The sequence below is a fragment of the Trachypithecus francoisi genome, unplaced genomic scaffold (genome assembly GCF_009764315.1).
Source record: "Trachypithecus francoisi isolate TF-2019V2 unplaced genomic scaffold, Tfra_2.0 Lachesis_group20, whole genome shotgun sequence".
In the NCBI taxonomy this organism is placed as follows: Eukaryota; Metazoa; Chordata; class Mammalia; order Primates; family Cercopithecidae; genus Trachypithecus; species Trachypithecus francoisi.
Window position 1 is genome coordinate 50,916,198 of NW_022681466.1, and position 18,457 is coordinate 50,934,654.

Genomic DNA, 18,457 nt, shown 5'->3' on the forward strand with positions numbered 1-18,457 from the left:
ATCAGATATTGAGAGTGATTGAGGATGGGAGATTCTGGCTAACCTGACTTAGCAGAATCCTTGTGATAAATTGGACAATACAGATATAAACACAGAAGTACAAAAGTCAAGGCCTTGTTGAAAAAGAGTTCAGAGGAGTCTGAGTAGAGTTTGGTCAAGGAGAGAATCATTGTCTGATATGAACAGAAGTGACACAGGTCCCTTCCCAGCAGAAGCTTTAAAGGTTGGTGCATAATTGGCAAAAGTTCTCTTTTTCTTCTGCTGTGAGAAGGGTAGTGTCGCACTTGGGGGCACAGAGTGCAGGCGTAGTGGACCAGAGCCCTGGCTAACCCAGAATGGACCCATTGTTTGAGAAGTAATTTTTTGTGGTGTGAGCCAATGATGATCTGGGGTTCATTCATCCCTGAAGCAGAACCATGCCCATCCTGACCAATAGAGAAATATGTATTCCTATCCGCAGTGATGCCTTCCTAGACAGGACAGGCCTTCTGTGGGTGGCTCTGACAGCTTCCTAAGGCTGAGATGAAGCCTGTTTCCCTGCAGTCTCTGCATTGTCCCTGGCTCCTTCTTGGTGTTGAGCAGGGCCCAGCTGCTACCTCTCATTGAACAGCCCCACAGTGATGTGTGGGTGGAGAAGCCTCTGCAGGGTCCGCACCCCTGCCTTCCGGGAAGAGCTCTGCTTTATTTGTCACCAAGCTTACAGCTTATGACTGTTTCAAAGGCCTTCATTTAGGGGCGGAGACTGGTGGCTTATGCCTGAAATCCCAACACTTTGGGAGGCTGAAGCAGGTGGATCACCTGAGGTCAGGAGTTCGAGACCAGCCTGGCCAACATGCTGAAACCGTCTCTACTAAAAATACAAAAAATTAGCCAGGCCTGGTGGTGTGCGCTTGTAATCTCAGCTACTTGGGAGGCTGAGGCAGGAGGATCACTTGAACCTGGGAGGCGGAGGTTGCAGTGAGCCGAGATCATGCTGCTGCATTCCAGCCTGGGCAACAACAGTAAAACTCTGCCTCAAACAACAACCACCAACAACAAAAAAACAGGGCCTTCATTTACATTTGAGACCTAAAACAATTTTATTACATCTAAAATAGTTTTTAAGCCCTGCAAAATAAAAACTCATAAATGTTTAACCAAATGCCCACAAGATATGACTTTTTTTTTTTTTTTTCGAGACAGAGTCTCACTCTGTCGCCCAGGCCGGAGCACAGTGGCGTGATCTTGTCTCACTGCAACCTCTGTCTCCCGGATTCGAGCGTTTCTCCTGCCTCAGCCACCGGAGTAGCTGGGACTACAGGCGCCCGCCACCACGCCCGGCTAATTTTTTGTATTTTTAGTAGACATGGAGTTTCACCCTGTTAGCCAGGATGGTCTCGATCTCCTGACCTCATGATCTGCCTGCCTCAGCCTCCCAAAGGGCTGGGATTACAGGCATGAGCCACTGTGCCCAGCCTATAACATTATACACGATTTCTTCATTGTTAAATCTAATGCTTATAAAATTTTCAAGACAGTGGAAAACATGTGGCCTAAATTTTTTCACATTGCCAGAATTCCCCATGAAGCAAGATAAAAGGATTGCATGAAACCACAGTTGATCATAAAAAGTTGAGTGAATCATTTGTAGCCAAATGATTTCAGAAACAAAATCATAAAAATCCTTTCAAATTTTATTTTACAGCAGAGTTTTGTTTTCTGCGCTATGTGGGTGTGTTTTTATACATTTGATAGGAGATGCATAGTGAGCATCCAGTGGCAAGGCTGGAAGGAATGTCTTCACTCTGTCTGTGGACCCTTGTGGGACATGGTTTGGGTCTCCTCCCTGTCTGTGATGGAGATGACTCGTACCTCCCTAACATCCACTCTCTCCTCCATCCTTAGAGACAGGGCTCCTAGGGCTGGGCGTGGTGGCTAACATCTTTAATCCGTGTAGCACTTTGGGAGGTTGAGGCAGGAGGACTGCTTTGAGCCCAGGAGTTTGAGGGAGCCTGGGCAACAGAGCAAGACCTCATCTCTACAAAAAAAAAAAAAAAAAAGAAAAATTAGCCAGGTGTGGTACCATGTGCCTGTGAATCCAGCTACTCTGGAGGCTGAGATGGGAGGACTGCTTGAGCCCAGGGGCTTGAGACTGCAGTGACCTGTGATTGTGCCGCTGCACTCCAGCCTGGACAACAGAGCAAGACCCTGTCTCAAATAAAACAAACAAACAAACAAACAAACAGAGCTTCTAGACAGTGGTTCTCAAAGTGTGACCCTTGGACAGCAGCAGCCCCTGGGAACTTAACAGAAATGCAAGTTCTCAGGTTCCACTCCAGCTCTGCTGAATCGGAAACTCTGGCATGCGGCCCAGCACTCAATGGTTTAGCAGTCCCTCCAGCTGGTGATGATTCCCGCTCAGGTTTAAGAACCACTACTCATACTCTCTGAGGGCGGCAAAATAATTCATGTCCCAGCCTCTCCTGCAGCTAGGTATGGCCACTGCACTAAGTTTTGACAAGTGGGATGTAAGCAGATGTGTTGGGACTTCCAGGAAGGTGCCTTAAAATGAAGAAGCCCTTCAGCAGGACGTGGTGCCTCACGCCTATAATCCCAGCACTTTGGGAGGCTGAGGTGGGTGGATTGCTTGAGCTCAGGAGTTCGAGACCAGCCTGGACAACACGGTGAAACCCTGTCTCTACCAAAAATGTAAAAATTAGTCAGGTGTGGTGGTGTGCAGCTGTAGTCTCAGCTACCTGGGAGGCTGAGGTGGGAGGATGGCTTGAGCCCAGGAGGTGGAAATTGCAGTAAGCCGAGATTGCGCCACTGCGCTCCAGCCTGGGTGACAAAGCCAGACCCTGTTTCAAAAATAAAAATAAAAATAAGCCCTTCTTTGGCCTTATCCTCCAGCTGCTGACCTGGAATACAAATATGTAATGACTGGAGCTTAGGCAGCTGTTTTGAATCACGAGGATGAAGCCTAATCTTGAGGGTTGATGAACTGGAAAACTAATAAAAGCCCAAATTCTGGAGACTTCGTGGCATTGCCACGAATGAGAAAGCAATAACTTTTTTTTTTTTTTTTTTTTTTTAAAGACACAGCCTCACTCTGGAGTGCAGTGGTGCATTTTGGCTCACTGCCCCCTCCATCTCCCAGGTTCAAGTGATTCTCCCACCTCAACCTCCTGAGTAGCTGAGATTACAGGCACCCACCACCACGCCTGACAAACTTTTGTATTTTTATTTATTTATTTATTTATCGAGATGGAGTCTCACTCTGTCACCCAGGCTAGAGTGCAGTAGCATGAACTCGGCTCACTGCAACCTCCGCCTCCCAAGTTCAAGTGATTCTCCTGCCTCAGCCTCCCAAGTAGCTGGGATTACAGGCACCCGCTATCACACCTAATTTTTGTATTTTTAGTAGAGATAGGGTTTCACCAAGTTCGCCAGGCTGATCTTGAACTCCTGATCTCAGGTGATCCTCCCACCTCGGCCTCCCAAAGAACTGGGATTACAGGCATGAGCCACTGTGCCCAACCTGCATTTTATTTTTATATTTATTTATTTGAGACAAAATCTGGCTCTGTCACCCAGGCTGGAGTGCAGTGGTGTGATCTCGGCTCACTGCAACCTCTACCTCCCGGGTTCACACCATTCTCCTGCCTCAGCCTCTCGAGTAGCTGGGACTACAGGCGCCCACCACCACGTCCGGCTAATTTTTTTGTATTTTTAGTAGAAATGGGGTTTCACTGTGTTCTCCAGGATGGTCTCGATCTCCTGACCTTGTGATCCACCTGCCTCGGCCTCCCAAAGTGCTGGGATTACAGGTGTGAGCCACTGCGCCTGGCCTATTTTTATTTTTTTATTTTTGAAGATGCAGTTTCGCTCTTGTTGCCCAGGCTGGAGTGCAGTGGTACAATCTCTGCTCACTGCAAACTCCGCCTCTTGGCTTCAAGCAATTCTCCTGCCTCAGCCTCCCAAGTAGCTGGGATTACAGGTGCCCATCACCACGCCTGGCTAATTTTTTGTATTTTTAGTACAGACGAGGTTTCACCATGTTGGCCAGGCTGGCCAGGCTGGTCTTGAACTCCTGAACTCAGGTGATCCACCCGCTTCAGCCTCCCAAAGTGCTGGGATTACAGGTATGAGCCACCACGCCCAGCCTGAATGGTTGTATTTTCGGTAGTGATGGAGTTTCGCCATATTGGCCAGGTTGGTCTCAAATGCCTGACCTCAAGTGATCCACCTGCCTTGGCCTCCCAAAGTGCTGGGATTACAGGTGTGAGCCACTGCGCTTGGCCTGTAATTGTTATTTTGTTTTCTGTTATATGCAGCCATCTCCTGATATATGATCTGGGCCACCCTCTTAGATTTAAAGGCAGAATCAACAGGACCCTGATCTGTTCTGAGCCCTGGAGCCTGGGCCCAGGCCTGTCTCCTCGGCTTCCTCCTGGATGGTGGGCTGCGAGGGCAGTTACAGCATTGTCCATCCATGTCCCCAGCTCTGAGTCCCTCACCTTCCAGCCTCTCCTCAGCTGTCACCAACTGTTTGAGTTAGTTTCCCCAGGCCTCTCAGCTCTAAATGCCAGCAAAGGAGTGAAGTCATACACTGGGAAAGCCTGTGGGAGGTAGAAGTTTCCCAGAGCGGGGCCTCAGTGGAGACAGGATTTCCACAAGCAGAGAAGGGAACAACAGCACAGGCAGAGCTGTAGAGGCAACAGAGGGGCTGGAGGGCAGCTGTACCGAGGGCAGGTGCCCAGAGGGAGTGGGAGGGAAGTCAAGACAGACAGTCCACAGAGACTGTGAGCAAGGCAGACAACCCTTCAGGCAGGCAGGTTTTAAAAAATAAACTTTAAGCCAGGTGCAGGGGCACATGTCTGTAGTCCCAACTACTTGGGAGGCTGAGGCAGCAGGATCACTTGAGTCCAGGAGGCTGGGGCTGCAGTGAGCTATGATCACACGCCCACACTCCAGCCTGGGCAACAGAGCAAGACTCCGTCTCAAAAAAAAAAAAAAAAAAAAAAAAAAAATTAAAAATGAGTTATTTCTGTCTTCTGGATATATGTCCTTTGTCATCAGATATATGTAGTGTGAATATTTTCTCCCAATCTGTGGCTTTCAATATAGGCAGTTAAAAAAAAACCTGAATGTATTTAATCCTTTCAAAGGCTCTACAGCATTTTGGGGGAATGAGAGGGCTTCAATCTGTTACACACAGACTTAGAGTGACATGTCGCAGAACTACATCTAGGTAAGAAGCAATGTGATGCCAGGCGTGGTGGCTCACGCCTGTAATCCCAGCATTTTGAGAGGCCAAAGCAGGTGGATCATCTGAGGTCGGGAGTTCGAGACCAGCCTGACCAACATGGAGAAACTCTGTCTCTACTAAAAATATAAAATTAGCCAGGAGTGGTGGCGCATGCCTGTAATCTCCGCTACTTGGGAGGCTGAGGCAGGAGAATCGCTTGAACCTGGGAGGCGGAGGTTCCAGTGAGCTGAGATTGCACCACTGCACTCCAGCCTGGGCGATAGAGGGAGACTCCGTCTCATAAAAAAAAAACAAAACAAAAAGAAGAAGCGATGTGAGCGATGTGTTAGGTAAGAGGTAGGTGTGTTCCTGAAAAACATGGCATATCAACTAAATCTGGGTGAGTTAGCCCTCTAAGGGTGGCCGTTTGCAAGTCTGTAACATCTAAGGGAGAGAGCTTTTTTGTTGTTGTTGTTGTTGTTGTTTTTGAGACAAGGTCTGGCTCTGCTGCCCAGGCTGGAGTGGAATGGTGCAGTCTCAGCTCACTGCAAGCTCCACTTCTCAGGCTCAAGCCATCCTCCCCCAGCCATCCTCCTGGCACTACTGGTGACACTGTGCTGAGTCACAGCAGCACTGCACCCATCAGGACTCGTTTTTCATTTCCATAATTGGAAAGTGCAGAATCAGGGGCAGATGAGTAGCTGGAACTACAGGCATGTGCCACCACGCCTGGCTAATTTTTTGTATTTTTTGTAGAGATAGAGTTTCACCATGTTGCCCAGTCTAGTCTTGAACTTGTGAGCTCAAGAGATCTGCCTGACTCAGCCTCCCAAAGTGCTGGGATTACAGGCGTGAGCCACCATGCCCAGCCATGTGTGAATATTGAGTCACACCTATGTGAGGGACAGCTGGGTGTGTGTGTGATGAGTGTGTGTGATGTATGAGTGTGTGTGATTCATGAATGTATGTGCCATCCACATGGGGAACATTTGAGTGTGAGTGATGTCTGCATGTATGTGTGAGATGCCTGTGTGTACATATGACATCAGAGTCCTTCACTGGACATTGCAAAGGACGTTGGAGGGGTAGGGCCTCTTTCTTACTGAGTTCACAGAATGAAGTGTTATAGGGGCCTCCAAGTGCTGGTGGCCCTGTTGGCATGACTGGGTAGAGCTTGCCTGAGAATAAAATCACCAAAGAAAGACAAAACCCTGGAGATAGTGCAGCACTGGATCTAGCCATATGAAGCTGTCCCCTGGACTTTTTAGCTATGGAAGTCAGCCTTGTCCCTCCTCAGTTAGCCCCTTTCCCTTTATATTTAGCTGGTTTAAGCTGGGTTTCATTGCCAAAGTCCTGACTAATACAAACACTTATGACAGAATGTGAATGGGGAAAACTTAGACTCAAACTTTGAATCGGTAGATCTTTGTTAGAACAATGCTCAATCCCCATCTTCGTCTCCAACTGACATGGAAAATAACATTCTACTTTTATTTTTTGTTTTCAGTTCCATGAAAGAGATGCAAGTTGACATTCTCTCATTTCTGAGATACATACTAACAATATATTTGCACACAATATCCCACATGTTGCTCATCTCCATTCTCACTCCACGGATCACCTTACTGCATATTTTTGTAGTGAAAAATCACAAATTTAATATTAGGTGACACCCAGTTTGCTTTGACTCACACTGTTTCTTTGGAGCAGTCAGCAAATAGTCAAATGAACTTCCACTGACTGCACAAAATATGAACCACTTCGCAAATCTGTGCATCATCCTTACGCAGGGGTCATGCTAATTTTCTCTGCATTTTATTCCAATTTTAGTATAATAGTTTGCTGCTGAAGCACGTACAAAGCTCTCTTTTTATACATGGATACTCATGAGTCATGGATGAGGCTTAGTTAGCTCTGTTAAATCCAACTAACATACTTGAGACTCAGAATTCTGGTGATGGCTTCCTGCCACAACTCTGGGAAAGGATAATATGAGACCTTCCATGATCTAAGAAAAGGTATCATACTGGATATAAAGGGGCCTCGGCATACAGATCTGGTAGCAATGACAAAAGGAAACTCATCTCTTTCTGCAACATTATTTGAACTGAACCCCAAGGGCATAAAGGATAACTTAACATGAAGGTCTCGGCTAAGTCTAGGCTGAGATTAAAAGCATAACTTCATCTGCTGACCTCATAAAAGCATTTGTTTTAAAATTTTTAAAACAAAATAATTCTTACTTTTTCAAAAATACTTTAAGCCAAAGGAAACTCAGGATTCAAAAGAATAGGTATGGCTCATTTTATTCAATACTTAAGATTTATAGAATGCATGTAAATCAGGCATTTCCAATTATTAATATTAGTGTATAAGACTGTTATACATTTTCAAAAGGCAGTTAAAGGTTACCTTTCACTATTTTCTACCTTCAGAAATGCTTTTCTTTGAAAGGAGGGAGCAAAAGTTTCCACTGAGATTAAGTCATCACACTCCAATTTTAAATCTCTCAGTTTACGCAGGCTGGAGTGCAGTGCTGGGATCTTAGCTCACTGCAACCTCTGCCTCCCGGGTTCAAGCGATTCCCCTGCCTCAGCCTCCGGAATAGCTGGGACTACAGGCACACACCACCACACCCAGCTAATTTTTGTGTTTTTAATAGAGATGGGGTTTCACCATATTGGCCAGGATGGTCTCCATCGCTTGACCTCATGATCCGCCTGCCTTCACCTCCCAAAGTGCTGGGATTACAGGCGTGAGCCACCACGCCCGGCCAACATCATTATTATTATTATTTTGAGACGATATCTTACTCTATCACCCAGGCTGGGGTACAGTGGCGTGATGTTGGCTCACTGCAACCTCCGCCTCCTGGGTTCAAGCGATTCTTCTGCCTCAGCCTCCCAAGTAGCTGGGATTACAGACGCATGCCACTATGCCTGGTTAATTTTTGTATCTTTAGTAGAGACGGGGTTTCACCATGTTGATCAGGCTGGTATTGAACTTGTGACCTAGTGATCTGCTTGCCTCGGTCTCCCAAAGTGATGGGATTACAGGCATGAGCCACTGTGCCCAGCCAACATGAAGTTTTTAAGGATGGAAGGAACCTGAGCGAAAGTAGAATATGTCTGCTATATAATAGGTGTTCAGCTTATGTTTCAATAAATTCTCAATAAATTGAGAAAATGGATAAACACATTTGGGAAGGGCAATTTTTTTGTTTTTTGTTTTGTTTTGCTTTGTTTTGTTTGGAGTCTGGCTCTGTCACCCAGGCTGGTGTGCAGTAGCACGATCTTGGCTCACTGCAAGCTCCGCCTCCCGGGTTCACGCGATTCTTCTGTCTCAGCCTCCCGTGTAGCTGGGACTACAGACGCATGCCACCACGCCCGGCTAATTTTTATTCTTTGTATTTTTAGTAGAGACAGGGTTTCACTGTTGTTAGCCAGGATGGTCTCCATCTGCTGACCTCGTGATCCACCAGCCTCAGCCTCCCAAAGTGCTGGGATTACAGGCGTGAGCCACCGTGCCCGGCCGGGAAGTGCAATATTTATTTATTTATTTATTATTTTGAGACGGAGTCTCGCTCTGTTGCCCAGGTTGGAGTGCAGTGGCGCGATCTCAGCTCACTGCAAGCTCCGCCTCGGGGAAGTGCAATATTTTCTAAGAAAACTCCTGTAAAGTAGAGCAACACTTTTGCAATAGTAATAATCATTTATATTTGCTCCGTCTCACTAAGAGGCCTAGGCACCTGACCCCTCCGAGGTTCCCCCATCCCGGGTGCCATGGGGCCTGCGCGCACCACAAAGCCTGTGTCCCCAACAGGATGGCGCGCCCGCCTCCTTCGCCTGGCCATTACCTCTTCTTCCTATCCCTCTTGTCCACGCCAGTGTCTCCAGGAGCCAGGACGCGCTCCACCCCAGGGACGTCGCCGGACTGGGCAGCTCCGTGGAGCTCACAGAGATCTTCCAGGCGGACGTCGTGCTGGGGCTGGTCTAAGGCGCCCTCATCGTGCTCGCTGTCGCTGCCTGCGCTGTCGCTTAACCAGCCGAAGGAGTCTGAGGACCACCGGTCCCCAGGCAGCTTAAGGACAACTGGTCCTCCTGGCTCCCGACGCGAGAGGTCTTCCTCATGGAGGAGACTGCCGGCTTCAGAGACCCCTTAGTCCCTCCCCGCTTTTCTCCACCCCAGCAGGCCATCAGTAGCGAGCTGCTACCTCGGCCACAACCTCCCAGGAGGAAAGCCCGCGGTTTCCAATCTATGACAGGAGCACCGCCAAGCCAGAAATGCCAAGCCAAGTGATCACTGCCACGGCACGCCAAGCGACCACCGCCAAGCCAAGCGACCACCGCCAAGCCAAGCGACCACCGCCAAGCCAAGCGACCACCGCCAAGCCTCGTGGGTAAGGCCAAGCCATGCAGGTAAGGCCAAGCCAGTCCGTTACACACCAGTGCGCCTGCGCGTCGGTGACGTCACTGCACCTGCAGTTCCAGCCTCCCAGAAAAAACTCCTTGGCCTACAGGTGGCGCTGCAGCTCCGGCGCCGGCCTGGGCTGGCGGATCGTCCCTGGGAGGGTTCGGGATGGCAGCGCCCAGCCTGCCTGTCACGAGTGACGCCTCACAGTGCCGCCGGGGCACCTGCTTCGAGGTTTGCTCGGTTGAGGGGTGCGGGCCAGTTCACGCCCCCTGTGCCGCCATCGCTTGGCCGCCCAGGGCTCGGCTACCGCAGCGAAGTTGCCCCGGGACCCGCGCTGCCAGGACGCAAGCGGAGTCGGATGGCTGGGTCAGAGCGGGCTGTCAGTCCAGCGGGAAGGGCAGGCCGACGCCGCTGCTCGCCTAGCTTCTACTAGGCCTGCGCCTGGAGCCAGGGACCAGCTCTGGGCATTCCACTGTCTTAGGATGGGGCCGAGCAGCCGCTGCCACCCTGTGCCGCAGCCGCCGCGCACATCTGCCCAGGGGCAGTGCAGCGGGTCGGGGAAGGCCAGGTGCCACCGGAGTTGCTAGCCTCTAGTCGGTCCTGACTGTGCAGCCCACGAGCACCAGTGAAATTTAAGAAAAGTGACAGCCGGGCGCGGTGGCTCACACCTGTAATCCCAGCACTTCGGGAGGCCAAGGCGGGCGGATCCCTTCAGGTCAGGAGTTCGAGGCCAGCCTGGCCAACATGGTGAAACCCTGTCTCTACTAAAAATACAAAAATTTGCTGGGCGTGGTGGTGCGCGCCTGTAGTCCTAGCTACTCGGGAGGCTGAGACAGGAGAATCGCTTGAACCTGGGAGGCGGAGGTTGCAGTGAGCCGAGATTGCGCCACCGAACTCCAGCCTGGGCTACAGGGCAAGACTGTCTCAAAAAAAAAAAAAAAAAGAAGAAGAAAAGAAAAAAAAAAAAAGAAAAAGTGACAAAGGAGAATCTAGAGAGCACTCAAATACTAATTCTTGAGGACAGTTAAGACAGATAGCATTATAAAAAACAGATTTTGTCACTGAAGCCTCAGGGCTTCAGCCTAGATCCTAAGCTGCTCACCCACAAAAAGCCAATCACTGAGATGAGGATTGCCAAGGAAGAAGGCTTTAATCAGGTGTGGCAGCCGAGGAGATGGGAGCTCAGTCTCAAATCCATCTCTCTGACCAACGAAAATTAGGGATTTGTAGTATAGCAAGGAAGAAATGTAACTATGTACAAGAAAACATGAACTAGGGAGGGGTAAGGAAGCAATCGTTTAAAAAAGTATCTTCGGTTGTGCTTGGTGGCTCCGGCCTGTAATCCCAGCACTCTGGGAGGCCGAGACGGGCAGATCATCAGGTCAAGAGATCCAGACCATCCTGGCCAACACGGTGACCCCCGTTCTCTACTAAAAATACAAAGATTAGTTGGGTGTGGTGGCATGTGCCTGTAGTCCCAGCTACTTGGGAGGCTGAGGCAAAAGAATCGCTTGAATCTGAGAGGCGGAGGTTTCAGTGAGCCGAGATTGTGGCACTGCACTCCAGCCTGGCGACAGGGCTAGACTCCATCTCAAAAAAAAAAAAAAAAAAGTTCTTCACCTTGCCTCCTCAATCTTGGCATAATTCCCCCTGCGAGTGGTTTCTGGGGTCTCGGTTGGCATTTACTCACACGTATGACATTGCACATATTGTGTGCACATCTGCACAGCTCAGCAGTGTCCTGGGTAGGCCTTGAAGGGTGATCTTCGTATGAGCCTGTGGCCTCAGCAAGAAAGCTGTACACGGGAAGCGGAGGAGCCAGCAGGAGCCCAGTCCTCTGCCGAAAATTCCAGCACCACCCACAAGAGCAGCTGCCGTGGAGATTGTGACCCAACAAGGAATATATGCATGAAGATGCTGGTTTGAAAACACTCAGTGTAAGCGTGTCACTTTCAAAAAATATTAATGATAAATGTCACTGAGAAAAAAATCAGAAACAAAATATATTTATTAGAAATATTAGTCATTTATCATACACTTTCCTGTGAATAAATACATCTAATTAGCATGTCACATTCTAACACTGCTGAGTACAATCTAGTGTGGTCTTTACAGACACGACGAGGCCACAGATGTATCAATTACATTCAACTAATGTAGTTAAAATTAGTGTGCTACTCAGGATGCTACAGATTAGCAAAATTCTAACCTGGTTCAGAGGAGTGAAATGCCCAGTGAATTGAGGCAACCGTAGATATTCAAAATGCTTCTAAAAAGGCTGTGAGGTTATATCCCTTACTGCATGTCATTGATAGGTCATCTCAAAATGGCACTCGAGCTTTGGAAGGGTGAGAGCTATTGCTAGATTTGGCAGGTGGTCTGCATCTATGGGCCCGAGTCCCCCGTCTCCACAAGCCGCCCCTCAGTGGGGAAGAGGAGGGGGAGGCTAAGGGAGTCTCTGTAACATTTCTGGACAGTAGGGAAGAGAGCATGGCAGAGATTCCTCACCGCTGGATGGCTTGTGCCCTGGGGATGTGTTTTTATCTAACTCCCAACAGCATCTACTTGGGATGGTCTCTACAAAAGCTGTAAAACAATAACGGAATGAAAAAGGAAAACAAAAGACATACTGTTTTTGAAATGAAAGGGGCTAGGACAAGAGAAGCTCCTGAGAATGTTACCCCCACAGGGCGGGGGTCGGGGGCTACCATCAGACAAGGAAAATTCAATTCATGTTCCATGCAGAGGACAGCGACTTCTCGCCTTGAAAAACTCCCCTACTCTACTGGGGCTTGCATTTTGCAGCTGTCTGTCATGTGAAAACTATACATTAAAAAAAGGATCTTCAGAACCACCAAAGAATTTTAAATGACCGTACTGGCTGAGGGAAGATGCAAAGAAATGTGGCTGGTGTACAGGCCTCTGAAAGCCTCAGGACAGAAACTGGGAATGGCACGCTCTGCTGAGAACAGAAAATGTAAGATGCTGACCTTGTTTTCCCAGTTTACCAACTTTCCACCTTCACCTGGTGCTCTGAGCTCTGTTAAAAACAGACCTAAAAACCCTACCCCTTGGCCTAGCTGGGGTGGGGACTGCCTCCCCCAGGTCCTGCGCCTCCACACGCCAGCGGATGGCTTGGGGGAGCCCTACTAGCTGCTGTGCTAGAAGGCCTATTCCTGGACTCCTGAGGCCATCAGTCACAGTTCCAGGACCCCAGCAGAACCTGCCCTTCCCTGAAACACCAACTGTATTTGTTTTCTTTTTCTGTGTGTGTGTGTGACAGGGCCTCACTCTTTTGCCCAGGCCAGAGTGTAGTGGCACAAACACAGCTTACTGCAGCCTCAAACTCCTGGGCTCAAGTGCTGCTCCCACCTCAGCCTCCCAAGCAGCTGAGACTACAGGTGCCTGTCATTGTACCCAGCTAATTTTAAAAAATAATTTTGGGCCAGGTGCGGTGGCTCACCCCTGTAGTCCCAGCCCTTTGGGAGGTTGAGGCAGGCATATCACTTGAGGTCAGGAGTTCGAGACCAGCCTGGTCAACATGGTGAAACTGTTTCTACTAAAAATACAAAAATATGCCAGGCATGGTGGCACATGGCTGTAATCCCAGCTACTCAGGAGGCCGAGGCAGGAGAATCACTTGAACCTGGGAGGCAGAGGTTGTAATGAGCCAAGATCACACCACTCTAGCCTGGGTGACAGAGTGAGATGCTCTCTCAAAAAAAAAAAAAAAAGAAAAAAAACATTTTTTTTTGTAGAGTCAGAGGTCTTGCCATGTTGCTCAGGCTGGTCTCGTACTCCTGGGCTCAAGCAATCCTCCCACCTCAACCTCCCAAAGTGCTGGGATTACAGGCATGAGCCACAATGCCTCACCACCATGTGTATTTCTATGGACAGGACATGGCATTCCTCTTCTACATGCACACCCACTGGCAAAAAAAAATGGTGGTCGGGGAAACTCCTTGAGTTGTAAAAATAAATTGCACATGGCCTTTCATGTTTCTGTCCTTCTTTTTAACCTAAAGAGAGCAGGATACAGACAAAAATGGGGGAGTTTGGCCATAGTCATTGGCAACTTGGGCTCCCATTGGAGAGGGGCTGGTATGGCCCCAGCGGAGCAGGAGGGAAACCACACCATTGCTCAGAGCTGCTTCTGGATGGTTCACACGTAATCACTCAAAATGGAGCCAATCACAGGCCGGATGTGGTGGCTCACCCGAGTGAGCTGAAATTGCGCCACTGGCACTCCAGCCTGGGCGACACAGCAAGACTCTATCAAACAAAAACAAACAAACAAAAAAACAGCCGGGTTTGGTGGCTCATGCCCATAATCCCAGCACTTTGGGAGGCCGAGGCAGGTGGATAACCCGAGGTCAGGAGTTTGAGACCAGCTGGGCCAACATGGTGAAACCCCCTCTCTACTAAAAATACAAAAAAATTAGCTGGGTGTGGCCGTGGGCACCTGTAATCCCAGCTACACGGGAAGCTGAGGCAGGAGAATCGCTTAAACACGGGAGGCAGAGGTTGCAGTGAGCTGAGACGGTGCTATTGCCCTTCAGTGTGGGCAATAAGAATGAAACTCCGTCTCAAAATCAGTAAGTAAAAATAAAAATAAAAAACAGAACCAAAAATAAAAAACAGAAACACCCACTCCCACTCCGGGTATCCCAAGACAGCAACTGCTTCCCCACATACAACCCTGGAGTAATTCCAGCTTAAATCTAACAACCAGCAGCTCAACTCAACTACTTGGGATATTACTTTCCCCCACTTTAATGGTGGGTAAAGTACAAGTACAGGGTTAATAAAAAATGCTTCAGACAAGTGCCTGAAGCAGCAGAAGTAATACTTTCAGGTTGAATTGGTTGTGACTGTGTCAAGTTTCATTTAAATACAAAGGCATGGGTGATGTAATGACCATCACCAAACAGCTGCTCAGGAGCTCCAGGCTGCCTGCCTTGTGGCTGCCAGGGAAAGGTGTCCACCCCCCTCAGTGGTGCTCCATGCAGCTGTGCTTCAGTCGCCTAAGAACTTTCAAAACATGTAGACTGCATCTCTGGTCCCATTCCAGACATTCTGAAGTCAACCAACTAGGGCAGCCAAGAGTGTTTTCAAAAGGGTCCGCTGGAGGTTCTGATGCAGAGCCGCGGCTGGGATCCACTAGCAGGGCTGGGGTCCTGTTAGTCTCAAGGTGGCTTGAGACTCAGAGATCCGCTGACCTCTGCAGCCCAGCTGCCACCTCTGCAAAGGTCTGGCTTGGAGGAGGGGACTGAGCTCCTACCTCTCCAGGAATGGTCAGGGGCTAGACCTGCAGCCTCTAGAACCTGGCTCTGAACCAGTGGCTCAGATCAGCAATCAGAATGTACTTTGAGTAGTAATGGCAGTCACTGTCATTCTCGGTGACACACTGGAAGGATGATCCTTTGTTGGAGGGGCACTAATGGGCTATTTGGCACTTAAAACAGCAAGGGATGGGCATTACCTATTTCCCTCAACCACCTGTGTGAGCCACGCCCTCACTCACTGTGTAGTGCACACAGATCTGCCCAGAAGAATGCCACAGAGCCACCAGATGGGCACCCGGGCCGGACCAAGCACTTCTGAGGGAATGGAGCGGCTCTGGGGGGGGCTCTGTTGCCACTTGAGGTGACCAGTAGGGTGCCAGGGCAATTGCATTCTTCTTTGTTAAGTATAAATGGGCCTTCACCGCCCACCCGTAAGGGCTTCTTTTTCCCATGTCGATGTAAGAGGCCTGGGGAAGCACTAAAGGCCAAATCAGTCCAGAGCTGAAATACTGCCCAGATTTGCTGTCAGCCCAGAATCCCCAGAGGCACACACCCTCAGCCTGCTCCATCCTGCACAGCAGACACAGGCCATTCACACACATGTGACCTCCTGTCAAGTTCTGTGGGGACAAGCCTGTGTGGGTGTGATTGGGAGTGTGAACGAACGGGAGGACAAAGGTGCGGGGATGAGGACTGCAGTTTCTCTAGTGTGAAAGCCACCGGCTGCTCGGGAGCACACAGACTGCGGTGGCAGAGGTGTGGGGCGCCTCCCAGGGGCTCCAGTAAAGCAGCCAGGGGTTCCCTTGCATTCTCACAGGCTTTCCTTTTGCTACAATGAATCAAATAAGGGACTGTGAGAGCTAAAAGTGAATCAAGTTCTAGGTGTTAATATTGTTACCTAGAACTCCCATCTTTCCCCAAAGGGCTGAGTGCGCACGTTTCCAGATTGCCCGGGAACAAACGTTTATTTTTTGTGTTTTGTTGTTTTCTTTTTTTTGGGGGGGGAAGGGAGGGTTCACAAGGGCCAAGTTTTGGGTTTTGTTTATTGTTTTTTTGGGACAGGGTCTGGCTCTTTCACACAGGCTGGAGTGCAGGGGTATGCTCACAGCTCACTGCAGCCTTGGACTCCTGGGCTCAAATGATCCTGCTGCCTTGGCTTCCTAAAGTGCTGGGATTACAGCCACGAGCTACCACACCCAGCCAAGGGCAAAGGTTTCATAAAGGCAAAGCCAGGATATTTTTAACAACAGCAACCAAAAGACTGATTTGGAGATGCTCTTTGTCTGAAATTCTGCAGATGATGTGTTCAGTCACCCAATGTAATCAGCAAAACAAGCCGGGGTGTGGGGTCTTGGTCTGGAAGGAGGGAGGCTGGGCTCTTTAGATGCATCCTATGGGAGATCAAAGAGTCCCCAGTTTACAGTCCAGCTGCGTTTGCATTTGAGACAGGTACACAGTGGGACCCACTCTTTCTTACTTGGGTGTTGGTCCACTTGGATTGAGCCTGCCTCTGAAGTCTAGGCAGCTGGGTGGTAGGTAGAGCAGGGTCAGTGGACAGTGATCAGGTGCTTCCAGGACAAGCTGCAGCAGGTGGCAGTGGTGGCTGCTCCTGGCCCTCCATGGTTACGTCTCAAAGTACTTGTAGATTTGGGCCACGTACTGCATCACGCTCTGCCAGTCGGGCCGGTCTGTGTACAGCATCTCACTGAGTTCCTGCAGGGGAAGGGAATGGGGGATAAATCACAAGTCAGAACATCACAGACCTCTTCCCCTCAAGGACTTCAATCCAGTTCAGTTAGGGCTTACGCTGCCTGGAAACCCTCCACTTACATAGACAGAATGTGAAGACCAGCACAGGTGGTGCTGAAAACGATGGGTTAAAGGCCTTTTCCTCTCATTTATTCAGGAGATACTGTCTCTTTCCAAAAATGGAAAACATGACCTCCACCACTTTCATCTTTTAAGCATATGACAGCATTTTAACAAGTTTTAAAAAGCAAAACTCACCCATAATTTCACTATTAAAATGACTTCCAAGTTTCTAAATTACATTTGAAGCCACCTCTAATACCCCAGGCTCTCAGCACAGCGCACGTGCAATTATGTGGGCTGTGCTATTACGTGGGCTGAGCATTTCACACCCGGGTCCCTGTGCTGCTGTGCCATTGTGTGGGCTGCTATTCTAGTGGATGCACACTGACCAGGGAAACTGCTGTCCAACAAGGGACATGGCGTGCTGTGTATGCTCACCTCGTCAGCACCACAGACTTTGCGATCAGGATCTTTGTGCAGTATTGTTTTCTTCTGTCGAACTAGTCCCTCAAGATAACTTCCTAAGAGTGGGATTATCACAAAAGCCTTAAACCAATTTCAAATGCAACCATTTATTTTACCAGCATTAAGTGTTACCATTTAACATGTTTTTTTTTGTTGTTGTTGTTGTTATTTCACATAGTTTGGTGATTTTTTGGCTTATTTTTATTTTTACTTTTGCTAAGTTGCTGGTTTTTACTATTTTTGTTCATTTCGCAAGTAAGCTTGTAATGAGCATGCATAATGTCCAGGCCAGAAAGGGAAGGGCAAGAAGGTGGGCATCTTGTCAGGCGCTCAGTCAAACTTTTCTGAAATTTGTGCCACTGGACATATTTAATAATGAACTTTGGGATTGAATTAGGATTCCTGTGTGGTTACAAGAGAATAGTAAGAAAGGACCCTGACGTAAAGCCAGAAGCAGAGATGCCATGGAAGTAAGGCTGAACTTAGCACATCCGTTCCTGGGTGTTGACAGAGCTGGCTGAGGCTGTTAATGAGCCATTCGTCCCAATTCAACATCTGAACAGACTTCACCTATTCTGCTCCCTGGTGATGCTAAAAAATTATCAGCATATCATTAATCATGGGAAAGGAGTGGAAGAGGAGTTGGTAGAACATTCCATGCAGGTACACCTAGGACAATTTTAAAAGAAAAACAAACTTCCACAGAATACAAGGATAGAATGTCTCCTTCTACCTACACTGCTGTAGTCATGACTGGAGAGAGACTGAGGCCTGGCAAGCTAAAATCCTTATCAAGGCGGGTTGCTAACATGACTTACAGAAAGGAAGTGAAGAATTGGGCATGCAATTTGGGAGACAGATGAGCTCTGGAAAAAGAAGGGATGCCTACAAACACAAGAGAGATGGCACACTGTACACTTTCCTCTGTATGATGGGAAGGGTGTGTCTTTAATCTCAGAGAGGACTCAGAAATCCAGTCAATATTGACAGTTTTAATATTTTCTTTTTTTTTTTTTGAGACTGAGTCTTGCTCTGTCGCCCAGGCTGGACTGCAGTGGCCGGATCTCAGCTCACTGCAAGCTCCGCCTCCCGGGTTTACGCCATTCTTCTGCCTCCCGAGTAGCTGGGACTACAGGCGCCCACCACCTCGCCCGGCTAGTATTTTTGTATTTTTTTTTAGTAGAGACGGGGTTTCACCGTGTTAGCCAGGATGGTCTTGATCTGACCTCGTGATCCGCCCGTCTCGGCCTCCCAA

At 48.8% G+C, this 18,457-nt stretch overlaps 2 protein-coding genes and 1 non-coding gene across 3 annotated transcripts in view; all 3 read right to left on the reverse strand.

Annotated features, from left to right (window-relative positions):
* Nucleotides 1–6,972: 6,972 nt before the first annotated feature.
* Nucleotides 6,973–7,080, reverse strand: LOC117068042. The gene has a single exon (XR_004430919.1). It is a non-coding gene; the product is annotated as a U6 spliceosomal RNA (small nuclear RNA).
* A 1,975-nt stretch (nt 7,081–9,055) lies between these two features.
* On the reverse strand, nt 9,056–9,438 carry LOC117067574 (putative coiled-coil domain-containing protein 144 N-terminal-like). The gene is given in 2 exon segments (XM_033184295.1): nt 9,056–9,318; nt 9,321–9,438. Coding segments are annotated over 2 exon segments (342 nt in total). The 5' UTR covers nt 9,424–9,438; the 3' UTR covers nt 9,056–9,079.
* Nucleotides 9,439–15,859: 6,421 nt separating this feature from the next.
* Nucleotides 15,860–18,457, reverse strand: part of SPECC1 (sperm antigen with calponin homology and coiled-coil domains 1) — a 171,009-nt gene continuing 168,411 nt past the window's right edge. Inside the window, 1 exon segment of the mRNA XM_033184294.1 lies at nt 15,860–16,638. Within this exon segment, the coding sequence (XP_033040185.1) occupies nt 16,549–16,638 (90 nt within the window). The 3' untranslated portion in view covers nt 15,860–16,548.